Source organism: Psilocybe cubensis, chromosome 13 (assembly GCF_017499595.1).
Source record: "Psilocybe cubensis strain MGC-MH-2018 chromosome 13, whole genome shotgun sequence".
Taxonomy (NCBI): Eukaryota; Fungi; Basidiomycota; class Agaricomycetes; order Agaricales; family Agrocybaceae; genus Psilocybe; species Psilocybe cubensis.
Genome location: NC_063011.1, coordinates 1,250,013 through 1,265,993, shown reverse-complemented (window position 1 = coordinate 1,265,993; position 15,981 = coordinate 1,250,013). Strand labels below are relative to the sequence as shown.

At 44.4% G+C, this 15,981-nt stretch overlaps 5 protein-coding genes across 5 annotated transcripts; 3 read left to right on the top strand and 2 right to left on the bottom strand.

Annotated features, from left to right (window-relative positions):
• Positions 1–107: 107 nt before the first annotated feature.
• JR316_0013129 (uncharacterized protein) lies at positions 108–3,725 on the top strand (the record flags this gene model as incomplete). Its single annotated transcript, XM_047898742.1, has 11 exons — positions 108–329; positions 378–479; positions 552–932; positions 994–1,212; positions 1,281–1,466; positions 1,552–1,748; positions 1,809–2,013; positions 2,088–2,528; positions 2,591–2,779; positions 2,858–3,166; positions 3,249–3,725. The coding sequence occupies 11 exons, from the start codon at positions 108–110 to the stop codon at positions 3,723–3,725; spliced, it is 2,928 nt and encodes a 975-aa protein (XP_047742290.1).
• A 692-nt stretch (positions 3,726–4,417) lies between these two features.
• Positions 4,418–6,711, top strand: JR316_0013128 (uncharacterized protein; the record flags this gene model as incomplete). Its single annotated transcript, XM_047898741.1, has 6 exons — positions 4,418–4,675; positions 4,738–5,151; positions 5,234–5,524; positions 5,593–5,730; positions 5,787–6,189; positions 6,257–6,711. 6 exons carry the CDS (start codon positions 4,418–4,420, stop codon positions 6,709–6,711), a joined length of 1,959 nt encoding a protein of 652 aa, XP_047742289.1.
• A 1,548-nt stretch (positions 6,712–8,259) lies between these two features.
• JR316_0013127 (DDB1- and CUL4-associated factor 13) lies at positions 8,260–10,013 on the bottom strand (the record flags this gene model as incomplete). The annotated part of the gene is made up of 8 exons (XM_047898740.1): positions 8,260–8,422; positions 8,478–8,672; positions 8,726–8,991; positions 9,048–9,213; positions 9,279–9,353; positions 9,429–9,463; positions 9,549–9,724; positions 9,791–10,013. 8 exons carry the CDS (start codon positions 10,011–10,013, stop codon positions 8,260–8,262), a joined length of 1,299 nt encoding a protein of 432 aa, XP_047742288.1.
• Positions 10,014–10,696: 683 nt separating this feature from the next.
• JR316_0013126 (uncharacterized protein) lies at positions 10,697–14,344 on the top strand (the record flags this gene model as incomplete). The annotated part of the gene is made up of 7 exons (XM_047898739.1): positions 10,697–10,744; positions 10,919–10,976; positions 11,070–11,190; positions 11,252–11,376; positions 11,460–11,639; positions 11,720–12,083; positions 12,139–14,344. 7 exons carry the CDS (start codon positions 10,697–10,699, stop codon positions 14,342–14,344), a joined length of 3,102 nt encoding a protein of 1,033 aa, XP_047742287.1.
• Positions 14,345–14,607: 263 nt separating this feature from the next.
• Positions 14,608–15,881, bottom strand: JR316_0013125 (Vacuolar protein sorting-associated protein 26B; the record flags this gene model as incomplete). Its single annotated transcript, XM_047898738.1, has 8 exons — positions 14,608–14,613; positions 14,672–14,698; positions 14,755–14,897; positions 14,949–15,124; positions 15,178–15,342; positions 15,399–15,555; positions 15,609–15,681; positions 15,738–15,881. The coding sequence occupies 8 exons, from the start codon at positions 15,879–15,881 to the stop codon at positions 14,608–14,610; spliced, it is 891 nt and encodes a 296-aa protein (XP_047742286.1).
• Between the last annotated feature and the right edge of the window lie 100 nt (positions 15,882–15,981).

The following is a 15,981-nucleotide window of genomic DNA, read 5'->3' as shown; positions in this document are numbered from 1 at the left end:
CGATTTCTTAAGACATAGAAAAGTATAAATTACAGTGGAATGTGTGCTTTCTTAAATGAACAAATAGCGCCCTTATCTTCTCTCTTACAAGCCTCTTACCAAATATTATGCCTCCTCGTAAAACATCTCAATCTAAAGGGCACATGATGTCTCATGCAGATCCTGGTCGTGTTGAGTGCACCTGGTGCACAAACATGTACCTTCCTCGCGGAATTGGAGCTCATGAACGACGATGCGCACTCAATCCAGCCAATTCAAACCGTCACGCACCGGAAATCGACACGGAATTTGTTGCTCTTGCTGAGCAAGAGGGCAGAAATGGAAAGATGGTATCTACTTCTGTGCATACATATTTCTAATGCTTGTATTTCTAATAGTTGATGATGCTATCCGAATTGCTCAACAACAACATCCAAACAACTATCACAAGGCCGGTATATTACCAGAAGTACCCAACTTTCCGAATATATTCTCCGAAGGTAAGCACTATTTAATTGAGAGAAAAACAGATAAGAAGCTACTGATGATGTTGTAATTTAGAAATACAAGAGGATTCTGAATTAGACGTCAATTTTGAGCAAGCTCGCAGCACTGACACTCCCCAATTTCAAGACATACACATTAAGTATCACCCAAGCTCCCAAATGCCAGATGCAAATTATACTTTTGACGAATACTGCGAGCTTGAAAGCGAAGGCAACTCACCATTAAACTCGGTCAATGTGGACCAGAGGCCTTGGCGCCCGTTCCGTACACGTCTTGACTTCGAGTTTGCAGAGATATTTCTTAGCGCCCATCTGAGCCATAATCAGTTAGAGGTGCTTATCGCTCTAATTCATCAAGCCATCGCATCACCGAATGAATTCACACTGAAAAATGATGCCGATTTAACTCAAATATGGACTTTTGCACGGGAAACCCGTGCACAGGGAGTACGTGCACACTGCAACTTTATTTAACAATTCATTATTCACCTGTTGAAAACTGGTTTAGTTTATCAAGACTCCCATTTCGGTCGATTACAAGGGTGAAAGCCTTACCTACAATGTGTGGTACCGTCCCCTATGGGAATGGTGCCGTGAACTTCTTTTGGATCCAGCACTTGTCCGAAGGTTTCACTGGAATGCAGAACAGTTGTTCATGTATAAAGGAGAGAGGTTTGAGCGGATAATTGATGAGCCGTGGACTGCGAACACTTGGTGGGACATCCAGGTATCAAAATTCTAATACTTCATTGAGAATCAAGTCTATTTACTCACAAAATGTTTGATATGTCAAAGTCACGGCCAGACATTCCAAATGACGCTAGTGTAATGTTCATCAATCCTTGGGCAGATAAATCCCAATTATCATCCTTTGGAACAGTCAAAGGCTATCCTGTCATGGTACGATGTGCAAACCTTCCTGTTGATATTCGGAATGGAACTGGAGTTGGAGGAGGTCGACTTATTGGCTGGTTACCCATTGTATGTCTCTATTTTGTTACATGATTCAATGTCTCTCAAATAGCCCATATCTTTGCTAATATTATTTGAACTTCTCTCATTATAGCCAGACGAGGATTCTGCCCATACTCACAAAGCCAGCTACGTTGACCTTAAACGGTTAATTTGGCATAAGGCCGTACACAAAATTCTACAGTCAATTGAAGCGCCAGCAACCTTTGGAGCTGCAATCAAGTGTGGTGATGGAAAGACTCGAAATATCTTTCCTCATATTCTCTCAATATCTGCTGACTACGAAGAACAGTAAGCTGTATTATAAAAGTAGAGTTCTGTAGCATAACTAATTTATAATTTTATTGACAGGACAATGATGGCATTGACACGAGGTCGAACAGGACTGTTTCCTTGCCCAATTTGTTTAGTTCCAAATTCCGAGCTTTCCAACCTTTCAACTGTGTATCCTCGACGCACAACCTCTCAAATGCGTCAAATTTACATTCATTCCCAAAGTTTAAATGCAACAGAGAGCGAAGATCTGCTTAAATCATATGGGATTACAGATGTTATGGTATATTTCAAATAAGCGCCCATTAGCAGGGTGATTGTTTACTCTTGTGCTGAAATTATATTTTATGTTTCTAGAATGTATTCTGGGATATAAACCGAACCGATATATACAAAGCACTCTCCTTTGATGTGCTACATGCTTATGATGGGGGACTATTCAAATCACATATGTTGGTGGAGCTAAAAGCAGTGCTTAGAGATCTAGGTAGAGATGCTGAGGTTGGTGTAGATCTTGGTCTGCAAAGTATTCCCCCATGGCCTGCACTCAACCACTTTGATGCACTAAATAAAACCGGAGAAATGTCTGATGGACGAAAGTTTGAACACCTATCCAAGGTTATCATTTTTGCTGCTCAACATGTGCTGACTGCTGAAGCTTCTCCACGTGGATACTTACTACTACGGCTAATTCGGAGCTACCTAAACCTTCGAATGTTTGCTTCACTAACTCTGCAAACGGAAACAACAATCAGTAATGGCCGGAAATATCTTGAAATATTCAACAAAACTCTTCAGGTGTGTTTCTTTTACAAATATTGGTTTGTGGCTTACTTTGTCACAAAATTTTAACAAAATAGTTGTATGCATCTGAAAGTCCAGAGAAGTCTTGGAATTTTCCCAAGACACACACGCACCAGCATATATTTGACGACATTCTTAATAAAGGCGTAACTCGCAACTATAATACAAAGCCATATGAGAAGGCAAACGGACCATTGAAAAAGTTCTATCAGAATCATACCAATTTCAAGAATGTAGCACCACAAGTAAGCCATGAACTGTGTTATTTTATGTGAGCATTACCTGATACATAACTGAATCACTACATCTTTTTAACTCGTTAGATTCTCCAAGTCAATGAAATGGATCTTGTGTCAAATATTGTACGTGATGGAATAGACTTACTCGATGTTTCTGTGGAGAAAAATATAGAAGATGCAGAAGAACGAGACGGCCTAGACCTGCCAGCAAAATCTAAGCCTGGAAATGACCATATACATCTTGGATCAAAGCTTCCTACCATTACATTGTCTGAACTTGAGCTGGAAACTATCCACTCACAAGACACTGCATTTAATTTATTCCGACGAAGGCTGGGTCAATCACTCTCACAAACCGTTGGAAGTAGAGTTTTGTTGAGTACAGATCATCCAGTAAGTGTTTAACCTTTATCAGACTTAGACTTTTGCATGCAGTTTGAAGCATTGAACTAACATCAAATTTCTCAATACTTAGATCACACCCTATCAGTCTATTGAGGTATTCTATGAATCACTCATTGACTGGCGGGTAGAAAGCAATATACTCCGAACAAATCCCAAATTCCATCATAAAGAAAGATATGACTTTGCCCTTATCAAGGTTGATCAAAAGCAATGCATTTTTGTGCAGCTTTTGTATCTATTTGGTATCGAGCTACATAATCAAACATATTATATGGCACTAGCCTTGCCTATGGATGTCCCCCGATCCTTATTGGCTCGCCGACGCGACATAGACTTGGGATTAATCAGGGTTCGGTCTCGGCCAAGATCATCAGCTGTTTTCATACATGCTGATACAATCATTCGGGGTGCACTTTTATCCAAAAATCACAGCACGGATGTCACTGGATCAGAATTTTTGGTCAACGATCTCATTGATCAGGATATGTGGGAACGCTTAAATCCAGATTTAGGTCATGTAGAATTGATTAATCATGCAAATGTGTAATATACTGTCCGCCCTGCTATTAATTGCACTTGCCTTTGTACTTGTCAATGGTCACCCCAAATAAAGGTATTTTCTTTAGACTTGCTGCGCTTTCATATATATTTAGGCATATTAAACTGAAAGACTTAATTTTGGCCCAACGGTAACACATCGGCACATCCTGAAATGCAAGTAAAGAAGAATGCGACATCGTGAGAAAGTTCACAGCCGTGAAAAAGTTGACTTAGAACAAATCAATTGCACATGGTAACAGGCGTTTGGAGAGCGGCATGGCTAAATTCAACAAATTAAACATAGATTCAATTAATTTGTAGTATAGAATAGCATTCTATCATGTTAGAATGCGCTCACATATCAGGTGGAGGTCTCAATAGATAGTTGCTCATGTGGTGTCAATGCAATTTCATGTGCATTAGTGATGAATTAATAAATTGAGAATCCCTTCACTATCAACCGGGTGCATTGATCAAAATGGTGTGTAGCTACAACATGCTTATCTGCTAATCATATTGCATGCGCTTCCAAGCAGCATGTGTCTCAGACTGTTCTAAAATACAATACTTTCACATCTACCTCATTATCAGTAGATAGAAGACATTGTTTATAGTTAATTTGGAAGTGGGTAGAAGGGAAGCTCTTATAAAAAAACAAGCCAAAGGCATATGTAGACATAATCTAACTACATAAAAGTGATGGCCCGTCGTCGTATCCAAGGTCCAAGCTCTGCTAGAAGTACATCTGGCAATCACCCAATGCTATCACATACTAGCACTCCTCCTCTTATTGTGGATTCAATGCCAGGACTTGCTACAGATCCCGGAACATTACTCCCACTAGATACTTCTTCTTCCAACGCTTCCTTGCTATCAAATAATCCTTCAGAATCTTTTGCTGTTCCTCAATTTCTAGACATGACACAGCTCTATAAGGTGCAGTTCATTCACACTTCTGTATAGAATAACAGAAAATGAATCACTTTGACATATCATAGGCCTACTGTACACTGCAAAAGGACTACTCGTCTCTACAGACTGCAAACTCACAGCTTAAAGCTGAGGTTGCAGATTTAAAGCTACAGCTCACACGTCAACCAAAGCGCGTGCAGAATGCTAAAAATGCAAGTATTCCAGGCACTATTGTAGACCCAATTTCATCCGAAGTAGACCCTGCTGTGACAGATATGGCGCTGGATGTGAAAAAATGGGGGCGGTATTTTGGACTGTTTTACAATCTCTTTGTTACACCTGCCATGTTTTCTCCAACATTACCTACTGCATCATTTGCCTTGGACAGCGTTGAGCGCTACAAATCACCAGCTAATGAGGCTATTGGAGCAACTCTAGAGCTTTACGAGCACATTCCCTCCAAGTATCATCCAATCATGCGGTTGGCGTCTAGCTCAAAGGGTAAAACATTTCTCCGATTGGTAAGTCATTAATATTCTAAATTAAACGAGTTGTCGATAGAATGCTAATGTTTTGTTGAATGGGTGCAAATTACATCGACAGTTTAGGGAGGGACTCAGTGCTGGTCGGTCCACATCATTATCAATGCTTCGAACGTCTTGTGCAGCCAGTATTTTTGGCCTTCCGACACATTACTTTGATCCTAAATTTACATCCCAACGAATCAAGATGCCGGAAATTCAGAAGCTTTTGGGATTTAATGTCGCATTTGCTAACTCGGAAGCAGGAAAGGCCTCACCCGAAAAGGCTTATGCTCGCTTTCCACCTATTCTGTGTAAAAATGGTGATACCTCCCGTGTTGAACATAGATTTCGAAACAGGTCTCTATATATGGTATGAACAGTTACTTGCTTATTTTTTTTAATTACAAAGCTCACACTAACTATGGTGGCTTATTGTAGACTGCTCGTGCTACGCTTTTTGGAAAGACATCCGCTATGGACAAGGACAATGCTGTGTCTCGGGCCTCAAGCTTTTATCTAGGGTCGGACAAGCCTGCAAAGACTACATTTGGTCTAATTGCAAATATTTGTGGATTTGTAAGTTGCTGGACCGTCTACCTTATTTGTTATATACAACGTTCATCTATTATCAGTGCAGATATATTTTATCTAGCGACAAATCGTTTGGCGGGTCAGGAATTGGACCCGATACGAAGATTGACTACAATGCCGAGATCAATTATTACAAAATGTACCTCACCCAACTTCATGCAAATCCGGCAACTGCAGGGTATGTTGTTAGACTTCTCAAAGAGTGGGACAGTGAAGTATTTGCTGTCAATATTTCGGCACATGGACAATCTGGACACGATGGTGATGGAGAGGTTATTGAATTAGATCAAGCTGCCGAAATTGAGCGAGACATGGAGCGTCTGCGTCTTGAAGAAGAATCTGAATTTGCTGTGTCTTCATATTCTGATGCATTTGATCGAGAAGATTTCGATGAAACGGAGGATGCAGACAACGATATTGAAGGTCAAGATATGCGCTCAGATTGTAAGTCATAAATTCAACTTTTGTGACTATGTTTGTTAATACTGTACTAATTTATACTGGCTTATAGTACTTGTTCCTATCCATGGTCCGACTACAGATGCAGAGTACTCTGATAATTTTGAAAAAGAACCACATCACGATGGCGCACGTCCACTCAATGAACAGCCCCGCAACGATCCAACTTTAGATTCTGTCAATGATATCAATGTCAACCCGACGACTATCAATCCATTGACACTTGCCGACCCTTTGACAGAATCCCTACCTTCTCAAGCCAATCCATCAGAACCCGTCGCAACATTGACAAAACGGTTAACACGCACCGAGTCCAGAGCTATAGCTTCTCGTCTAGCCGTGGAAGAAAGATTTCCAGCCCATACTTCTTTTCACACAATCAATGCCTCCCATCATTCCGATGACAATGCCAATGATTCCTCTCCCACCAGTCATGACCCAGGCACGCAACGAGGTGGGAAGTCTTCAACGCGGTCCCGGGGTTCTGGAAAAAGAGGACGGAAATAACTTATTATTGTCGATGTCCTATTGATAATATTAGTACATCCAGTGTAGATTTTAAACTGAACTTACTGTCATTATCCGACTGCTATTAGTCCCTTGCAAATTGTGGGTATTACTGTAAGAGCAAAAGTCAATCTCATCCGATTTGTGAGGCATATCCAATTTGCGAGGTGTATCCGATTTGCAAGGCGCATCCGACTTGCGAGGCAAAGAGTGACGCCTTCAAGAGTTAAATGTTTACAAAGGTACGAGTTAACCTTTTTTAACCAGTTAATATCCAGCTAAATGGCTCAGTGGTTTTAAAGGTAAGAAGTCTTTCACGTATATCTAACAACTTTCAAGGTAATGTGTTCGAATCCCGCTAAGTACATCCTCTTAATGAATGCTCTGTAATTACAATATCTGGCTTATAGGTATGTGTTAAAGGCAAGCAACGCTCTTGTATTCTTTTGATCATGTTTGACTCTTCTCATTTTACGGGTCACCTAATCTTGTCAAATGCATCTTATCAGGTATTTGTTGTCTGATCATGGCCTACCTGATCACGTTGGTGCTTAATGATCATGCGACTACAATTCTGATCAGGCATTATCATACAAATTTAGCATTAACGGCATTATCGGCCTGATCATGCACCTGGGAAGTTTCCGACACATTACATGCTAATTGACTTTAGTCTGCACTAATAGGTATGCTAAACCGTTTAGTCTTTGCGCGCGTCAGTTGTTTAAAAATAGACGTGCCAATGAACTTTCTCTGAATCGGAGAAAGTTTGGGCTGTCAGAGGAGTGGGCCAAGAAACTTTCTCCGATTCAGAGAAAGTTTTGTCTTTATCCTTTGCGTGTTAACCGTTAACTAGTTTTAAATTCGGCTCGCTTCGCTCGCAGGTTTGGGCGCTCGCTTCGCTCGCAGGTTTGGGCGCTCGCTTCGCTCGCAGGTTTGGGCGCTCGCTTCGCTCGCATGTTTGTGGGCTCGCTTCGCTCGCAGATTTGTTGTGCAATACTCGGAGAGGGTGTCGCCCTTCGGGCTCCCCCCTCTCCTCGTATCGCTTGCCCCGCCCCGGCTCACCCTTCGGGCACGCCCCCTTTTCTCGGACCAGGTCTTGGGTTCGATCCCCACGTTGGCCAATTGTTTTGATATTGTCGTCAGGTTTTTTTGGGGAAGTGGGTTCAGTATCTCAGATTTTACATTAGTTGAGGGATCTGGAATTATTATGGGTGTATTGCGCTCAAAATAATTTTTTTTTGAACAGATAAGAAGTAATACACCGTTATCTGTCAAATAAAACCAAATGCAAACAATACATCCTCTCCTCAGGCTCAATAGGTTTGAGTTCGATCCCAAGGGGCGAGCGAAGCGAGCCCGCTTTAAAAAAAGCCCTTTGGAAAGGGCTTTTTTTAAACAAGTAGTGTTATTATTTTTTGAACTTTACGTTGGCACTTGCTCACATCAAATTGTCAATCATACTATAGCATTGAACAAACCCTGAAGGTAATCGCGCACAAAGACAAATTACACATTGGGTTCGAAAAACGAAGCATGAATGCAAGGTTACACCTGCTCTGCAATAACCAATTTTTTCCGTTCTGCTTTGGGTTTGCTTTCCCCGGCCCGAGTATGCTTTCTCCGTCTCTCCTCTTTGACTCTCCTTGCCTCCAGCATGGTGTTTTTGAGCTTGTTCGTCTGATGCACTGACTTTGGCAAATGCCGTGTCCTGATTTTCATGAGACGGGTCAATCAAGGTCGATGGTTCAAGCAATTCGACTAACCGAGCAACACGGTCCACTTCTTGGTCGATTCTCCATCTTTCTTTGAGCTTCTCTCTGTATTCAATCGCAGCGCGTTCGCGAGCGGTGACGACGCCGAGCTTGTCAGAAGCTTTCGCCTTCCATATCCTCACGTTACCGTCATCTGAGCCGGATAGAACAAAGCGTGCGTCGCCTGTGAAAACAGTCGACGAAACTCTGGAAAGAAAATTGTCAGTCAATTTAATCACATACTAAGGAACGTAGCGCACCTCTGCATTCGTTTTGTGTGGTACACTTCGGGTGCCCGCCCTTTTCCTTCTTGCCATATCCTGACTGTTCTGTCCCAGCCTCCGCTCACAAACTCCAGACCAGTGGGACTCCAGTCACACGACATAACAGCTGCTACGTGTGCTTTGTATATCTGTGTTGGGGCATCAAGATGACGGATGTCAAATGTGTAAAGGTTATGATCTTCCGAGGCGAGTAGCATAGTTGTCGGGAAAGTTGGCGACCATGACAAGGCATTGCTTTGCATCTGCGTAACGCAGTTAAGAGATCAAAAAAATGTGGTTCGGATGAGATGAGTTTTACCTGCATAACCACTCGTCGCTCAGCCTTTCCAGTCCTGATATCGTACAGCGTGAATGTCCTGTCGGATCCAATACTTGCGAGCACGGATGACTCGCTCATATTAAATCGAACAGATGTGATGGTCTCGGTTGATGTTGGGAAAGTGAGATTTGATATAGCGGCACTCCTACGAATCGTGGACGTTATCAGATATTTTTCTTTTTGGGTCTTTGCATCATCATATTAACGTACTTTGTTTCGTCCCATATCTGCACAGTATTAGAAGCTGTTGCAAAAAGCGGGTCTGTTCTATGGTGATCTATCGAGCTGCGTGGAGGAAGAACGGGTGAGAAAATCACTAGGTAAGTGAATTTATCGAAAGATGGATAGATTGATCCTCACTTAAACGCAGCTTTCCCGGGGAATACATTAAGAGGCTAAAGGATTAGAAATTGAGCACAGTAAATAGAAGAAGCGCTGATGCCGGACATGCAGCGCTGTCGTCCGAGGGTGTTGACTTACCACCTCCGTATTCAGGTTATCGTCTCCAACGGCCCATAGCTTCACGTTACGATCGACACCGCAGCTAAGAAGCCTTTGACCATCCGGAGAGAAGCATAGCCCTGACGCTTTCCCCTTGTGCGCCTGGGGAATTTTGGCGATCGGTTTTCGGGTTGCTAGATTGTGGAGGATTATTCCTGGTTGATTCCAATTCCATCATTTAGTGATTATCGCCTGCGTGATTAGAGAACGCACGCACACACCTCCATCCCAGCTTCCACTGGCCACACCTGTTAGGGAGCCAGGTCGCCTGCACAGAACCTCAACAGCATCGATGTGCCCTTCCAGACTGTCCACAAACGGCTTCGCGAACATCCTTTCCATTTTAACCGCATTCAAAGCACGGGTTCGTTCTCTCGCACGGGCAAAGGGGTGCATAAGAGGGTTTAGATTCCGAGATGTAGGCGTCGGGTCTCCAGGCCGCATTGGCAGATGTGTAGACGGGTCATGTTGGAGCACTGAGATTTTCTAGCCATAGAGGTTAATGTCAATTTTAGCACGCTTAAAAGATTTAAAAACAAGAACATACCACCATCGCGCTTTGTGTGGTGTTGCTGCTCTGCGACAGAGAACAGATTACCGCGCTCTTTTGCACAAGTTTGAAACTTGGGGAATTGTATTGGTTGTAGGAAAGAGAAAATAGTGTACCGGCGCTACTAAGAATAAATGAGTATTATGTAATCATCTGAATTCCTTGTCTGTTGTCCTGTTCACTACGCCAACCCAAACACCGCTCATCCATGGCATTGACAGTCCCCAACTATCATTTGTGCAAATCCTCTAGGAAGAGTTCTCTCATTGGTGTGCAGAGACCTCATACTCCAGCCTATCATCGCCTTGTTCATGGGCGAACAATTTCATCAAACCGGTTTTTGTTTTGATACTAGTACGGCCCTAGTAATGCCATAAGATTCCATCTTCTACAATCGACACATCCGCCCCAGCCACCTCAAATGACAGAATCGTGATATATCATGATCTCGCCGCGCTTTACCTTGGTGTGCCTCATGACATCTGGATACCACAACAGATATCCTTCTATAGCAACCGTCCCGGAATGTTGCTGATTGTGATTGAGCCCACGCAAGAAACACCGTGGTTAAGTCGTCATGTCTGGCAACGAATTCGCCCAAGCCGAGCTGTTGCTTTCCGTTACAGTTCCTTCTTTCCCTTTCACCTCCGCGTTTCATTTCGTTTTTTCTTTTTCTTTTTCTTCTATTCGCACTACGCGCAGGTCGATCCTTTCTAGCAGCCAGCCTGCATTCCATTCTTTTATTCTTCCCCAAGTTGCAGTTTCAGGAATTTCTCCAGGTCCCAGACCGTTAATTCAGGAGCTTACAGCTGATTTCTTTACTCCCTACAAACTGCAATCTGAGGATGCTCTGCTGGGTCGGTTTACATCATTAACGCATTCCCATCGACTTCACCCCATTCCAGCATAGCTAGCGGTGCAGTAAATGGGATCCGTCTGTCTATCATCAGCCTCGATTCTTCGCTGCTCCCCCACACCAGAACCTCGTGATAACTTTCTTTTGGTAATTCCAACGGCACTGGAGGTCATTTTTACATCGTCTTTGATTTTTGCGAAATGGGGTCAAGGAAGGTGAGTACACACTGGTCATTCTATCTCTTGGGTGCGCCCTCGCTCATCCTTGGATGTTCAGACGACATTTGCTCCTCACAGCAGAAGGATGGATATACTTGATCCTCACAGTGATCGAACTCATATCTAACGTACCTACAGTGCGGAGCAACTTCTCTCTATTTCGAGATTTAGATCTAGGGATAGGTGCGTTCAGTGTGCAGTCAACGCGTCCAAAATTAAGGGTCCTCGTTTACGTTAATCTATTCTTCTGCACCCCACACATATAGGTGTCGCTTCCTTCCTCCCCATTTTCTTTTATACTTTTTTTCTTTATATTTTCACAAGTGAGGAGCTCACGGACACGCTCCCGAAACGCCTTCAAAATGTCGCCAAACTCTCACTCATCATCTTCATCCCGGCTATCGTCATCTTTAACGAGGTAGCATCTTTCATCGGCGTTTCAATACGTGAGACCATAGCCTTGTTATTCATATCAGATCAAATGACCATTCTTACTGATCAATTATTTCTGTATCTGGTGTTGCAGGGCCTGATTCCTCTTCGAAACCAAAGCCCAACATCGTGATTGGTTTTGCTAACTCTGGTCAAGAAGGCCTATGGACATTCTTCACCAGTTTAACATTGGCTCTTCTCATCATCTATCAAGCATCTGTTTTTTGTTTTTCTTTCTTTCGTCTCACTCGGGCTCTCCTTAACCAGCGTAATATTGAGAGGAGAGATTCAGATAAGGCCCATCTTGTCAATGGGATTGGGTGGATAGCAGGGTCGGCAAAGCTGGGAGCACTGGAGACAGTAATTGGATTTGCAGGGGGGAGTTTCGGCATGTCGTTGACGCGGCGAATAATGAGGATGCTCTCAAGGGCTTTCATGTGCATTGGCATTGTCAAAGGGTGCGTACATCTGACCTTGCGTCTGTCAACTCAATCTTTTGATGCTGGCAATTAGAGTCGACATGTTGGAAGACTTCCAAGCCGTACAAGATGAGATCATGAGCGCGAGAAGGAGAAAACCCACTAGTTTTCGAAAATCCCGACTACGTAACTTCATCTCCAATCCTCGCTACAGCACTTTCCGTCAACTGTCGCCAACCGCTACTGCGTTTCATGCAACCCCTCGGGCCCCCCAGAACCTCGTGTACATTGACGAGAAAGCTGATTCTTACCGAGGCCCACATTACATCACAACGTCGCAGCGTCAGTCGCAATCAACTCTCCAGTCTGGTCTTCCTGGGATGGAGGAATTCGCGAGCATTAAGGAGAGGATGTCCAAGAACCGTGTTACAATCACCTATAACAGAGGCACCCCAAAACTTACTATGCGATTTTCAAGTCTCAGCATTCCCAGCCCTGCACTCGTAGCCCAAGACATCAAATCCAGGCCCCTTAGTACGTGGTATGCAGCTTCCTCGGAGAAAAGCCGATACACGCACTCGAGCTACTATTTCGATTCCGACAAGAAATCACTCTCCGAGATGGACCTGATCAGACCTCCTGTACCCCGATTCCACACCGAGAAAGAGTTACAGGACCGGTACCGCGACTCGCTCAACTCATTCGCCGGCCCGTACGAGATCATCAATGCTCCTCAGCGGAAATTGTCCCAGAGAGCAGCACAAGCGCGCATATATCAGGCTCCCAGGTCCATTCACAACGCAAGCCCTGAAAACATGGTAGCCATGCCAGTCGCTGAGCCAACGTCCAACCCTGTACCTGAGATCCCTCAGCAGACTTTCCCAACGACGACCGCTCCCGTGTCGTTCCCTGGACCTGAGCAGGAACCCGAACTTAGGGAACACTCCACCGTTGCAGACTCTCGACGGACGACTGAAGATTTCGGAGCTAGAGTCAAGTCAATGGCCAGCATAAAGAGTATGCCGGATTCGATCAAAGCCGTTCGCGAGCTTGCAAGCCAGTTCCCAGGACCGCCAAGCCCATTTGAATACAAACCTGGGGAGACTGTACTCACCCCCAGGTGGGAAGTCGAGAGTGGTCCTGCCTCAAGCGTTTTGTATCCTCCTGGTATTATGGCAAGACCTCGAGTGATAGGTTCGCCTTCTGAATTTACATTCCGACGACCGCTGCCTTCGCCTCTTCTCAAGTCATCTGCCTTTGTGGGTGGCAGCGAGGACGGCAGCAGCCAAATCGCCATTTCGCCAGTCAGATATTCTCTTCCTTCTCCTGTCAAAGCTGGCAAAACACCTGTGATGCAACCAGGAGACTACAGGATGTCAATCACCCCTCGGGGCAAAGGAATGGCACCGTACAACCAGAAACCCATCGATCCGTTTGATGAAAACGACTCTAGGATGAGCTATGCTTCGATGGCAACTGTCAAGCCTTCGAAGGTTCCTCTCAGGCTGAACACTAGGTCGTCAGTTCTTTCAGTTCCACCATCGAAGACCCGCAAAGCGGAGGTGCCCGAAACACCACAAGGGATCACCCCTGGAACTGTTGAGTCAAACATGTCTGGATTCGAACTGATTGCGAAGAGTATAGCGGAGGACCCTTTCATTGATCTTGGTACGGCTTTGGATAGTGGAAGGTCAAAGCAATTCAGACTTCCGGGGCGACCACCATCTGCGACTCTTCCGCCCATGCCTGTACCCCCTGTGCCCAAGGGCCCTAGGTCACCCACGACACCTCGAACCACGACACCTCGAAAAACAGTTTCTGTTCACGAAAAGTTGAGCAGGATTGCCGAATGGGTCGACACATCTGCTTCTGTGGCTGTAGCACCCGACGACGTCCAGCTCTCTCCACCTGCCGCACGCAGAGAGAATAACCTCCAGAACCTGCATGACCGTGGAAAGAGCATTGACAACCTCGAGATCCCGTGGCTCAGAAACCCTCGGATGGCGGAGCAGAATGAGCGCAGGCTCGCGCGTGCTAACGGTTCTAACCAAAAGCCCGAGCTTAGCAGGCTCAAGAGTGTCGGGAGAGTACCTAGTAAGCCCACGCCTACGCCGATGCGCTCTGCCCATTCTAGGGGCAGTTTCCATTTATTACCCATCGTCATCCCGCCGAGAGCTGCTAACATGCAAGCCATCCAAGTAGAGGTTGGAAGTCTTGAGTCGAGACCAGGAGGAACAGGAGTACTTAGAGATTCCGAAGTGTTGGCGATGGAGGATAGTCTGCCTACAACACAGAGATAAACCCAGTACTTCTGAACATTTTATGTTGTCGTTCGTTTTTGTTCTGTTGTATTTGCATGGGTAGTTTACCTTTCACTTCTTTATGTTTATTTGTCTGGTCCATCCTGTTCTTTATGATGTTATATCGCCGAGATTATATGCTCTCTTAATGACTAGAAAGAAGAAAACATTAACTAACCAGATATTGGCAGTCAAAGTGGGGAATAATCCATGTTGCGCAAAGATAAATATAGAAAATACAGTACTAATAAACGGACCAATAATCAATTCTGTCAAACGATATGGTCAGCTGCCTGCAGACATGGCTAATCCTCACTGATAACTCACCTCGGGTATCCTAAAGATCGTAATTTCCTAAATGTAGGGATTAACGTGCGAAATATCCTAAGTATGTTGTGAGGGAAACATACCTGCTGCTTGAAGTACCGTCTGTTCTCCTCGTCTATGAGCACAAGATTCAGGTAGTAACGAGTAGTGAACTTCTTGTTTACGTCCCGGAAAGTCGGTGTGAGATCGAAGCCACCAAGAAAAACTCGAATGGGTATCGTCTCCCCTGAAAATAATGTGTTGGTCACGGAAAGGCTTTGATGAGTGGCATTCTCACCTCTTACGGGAGCACCGTCCATTATTTCAAACTTGGTGATTGTCTCGCTTTCGTTGTACTGGTTTGGAGGTGATCCTGTCGTCTCGCGCCGGATGATGGACAGTTCCATATGTTTGATCTTTATCCGAACTAGGAGGAAGTAAATCTTGCCAACAATCACATCTTTAAGATGATACCTAAGGGAAGTTCAAAATCCGCGGCATAATAGCTAAGCCCGGAAAGAACGTACTTGGACTTGTTATATTCGAACTCAATGTGTAGGCAGTCCTCAATACCAACTTCCATCTTGATTGAATTGTTGCTATCGGGAGGCATACGGAATGAGTGCACCCAGATATCCTTTTCCTTAACAACATCCGCCATCCTCCGTGAAATTGAGACCCTCACGAAATATCTAAAACGTATGCCTCAGGGCTCGTTTCGTTAACGGAAAAGGCAAAATCAACGTACCTCAGCTTAACATTGATGCCCTGGTAACTTTCAAACTGCTTTTCAACGTTCTTGAAGTTGAAGTCAAAAGTCTGTGCCTGTCTCATTTCTCCTGGTGCTGCGAGTTCTTGCGATAGTGAAAGGAATTCATGGTGATGCCCGCGATCGTAGAATAGCTCTGCAGGAAGTCCGGTCAACTGAGATATACCCAACCGAAACGACTCGACTAACCGATGCTTCCGACAAATTCGACTTTAATGCCTTCATGGGTAGTCTTCTTTCCATCACGTACCCGTATTGTAACCTGGAGTTGCCCAACGTATTGAGCTAACGACGAAAGAGGGTGTACTGCGGATGTACCTGGCCTGTGACCGAGTCTCCGTCGAAGTAAACCGGACATGATATGCTCTTATCCTTGTCCGATTTCAGTTCCACCTGCTTTCTCAGTTCTTCTCCTTCTAGTTTGATATCGACGTCTATGGGTGACGCGAAGAAATACGCCATATTGTTTGCTGGTTGTGATAGAGCCTCTGCAAGGTATCGACGACGGTTTCTCAGTGCTCTGCTCAGTAGACGGGAATACTCTTTTTACACAAAGTTTTGA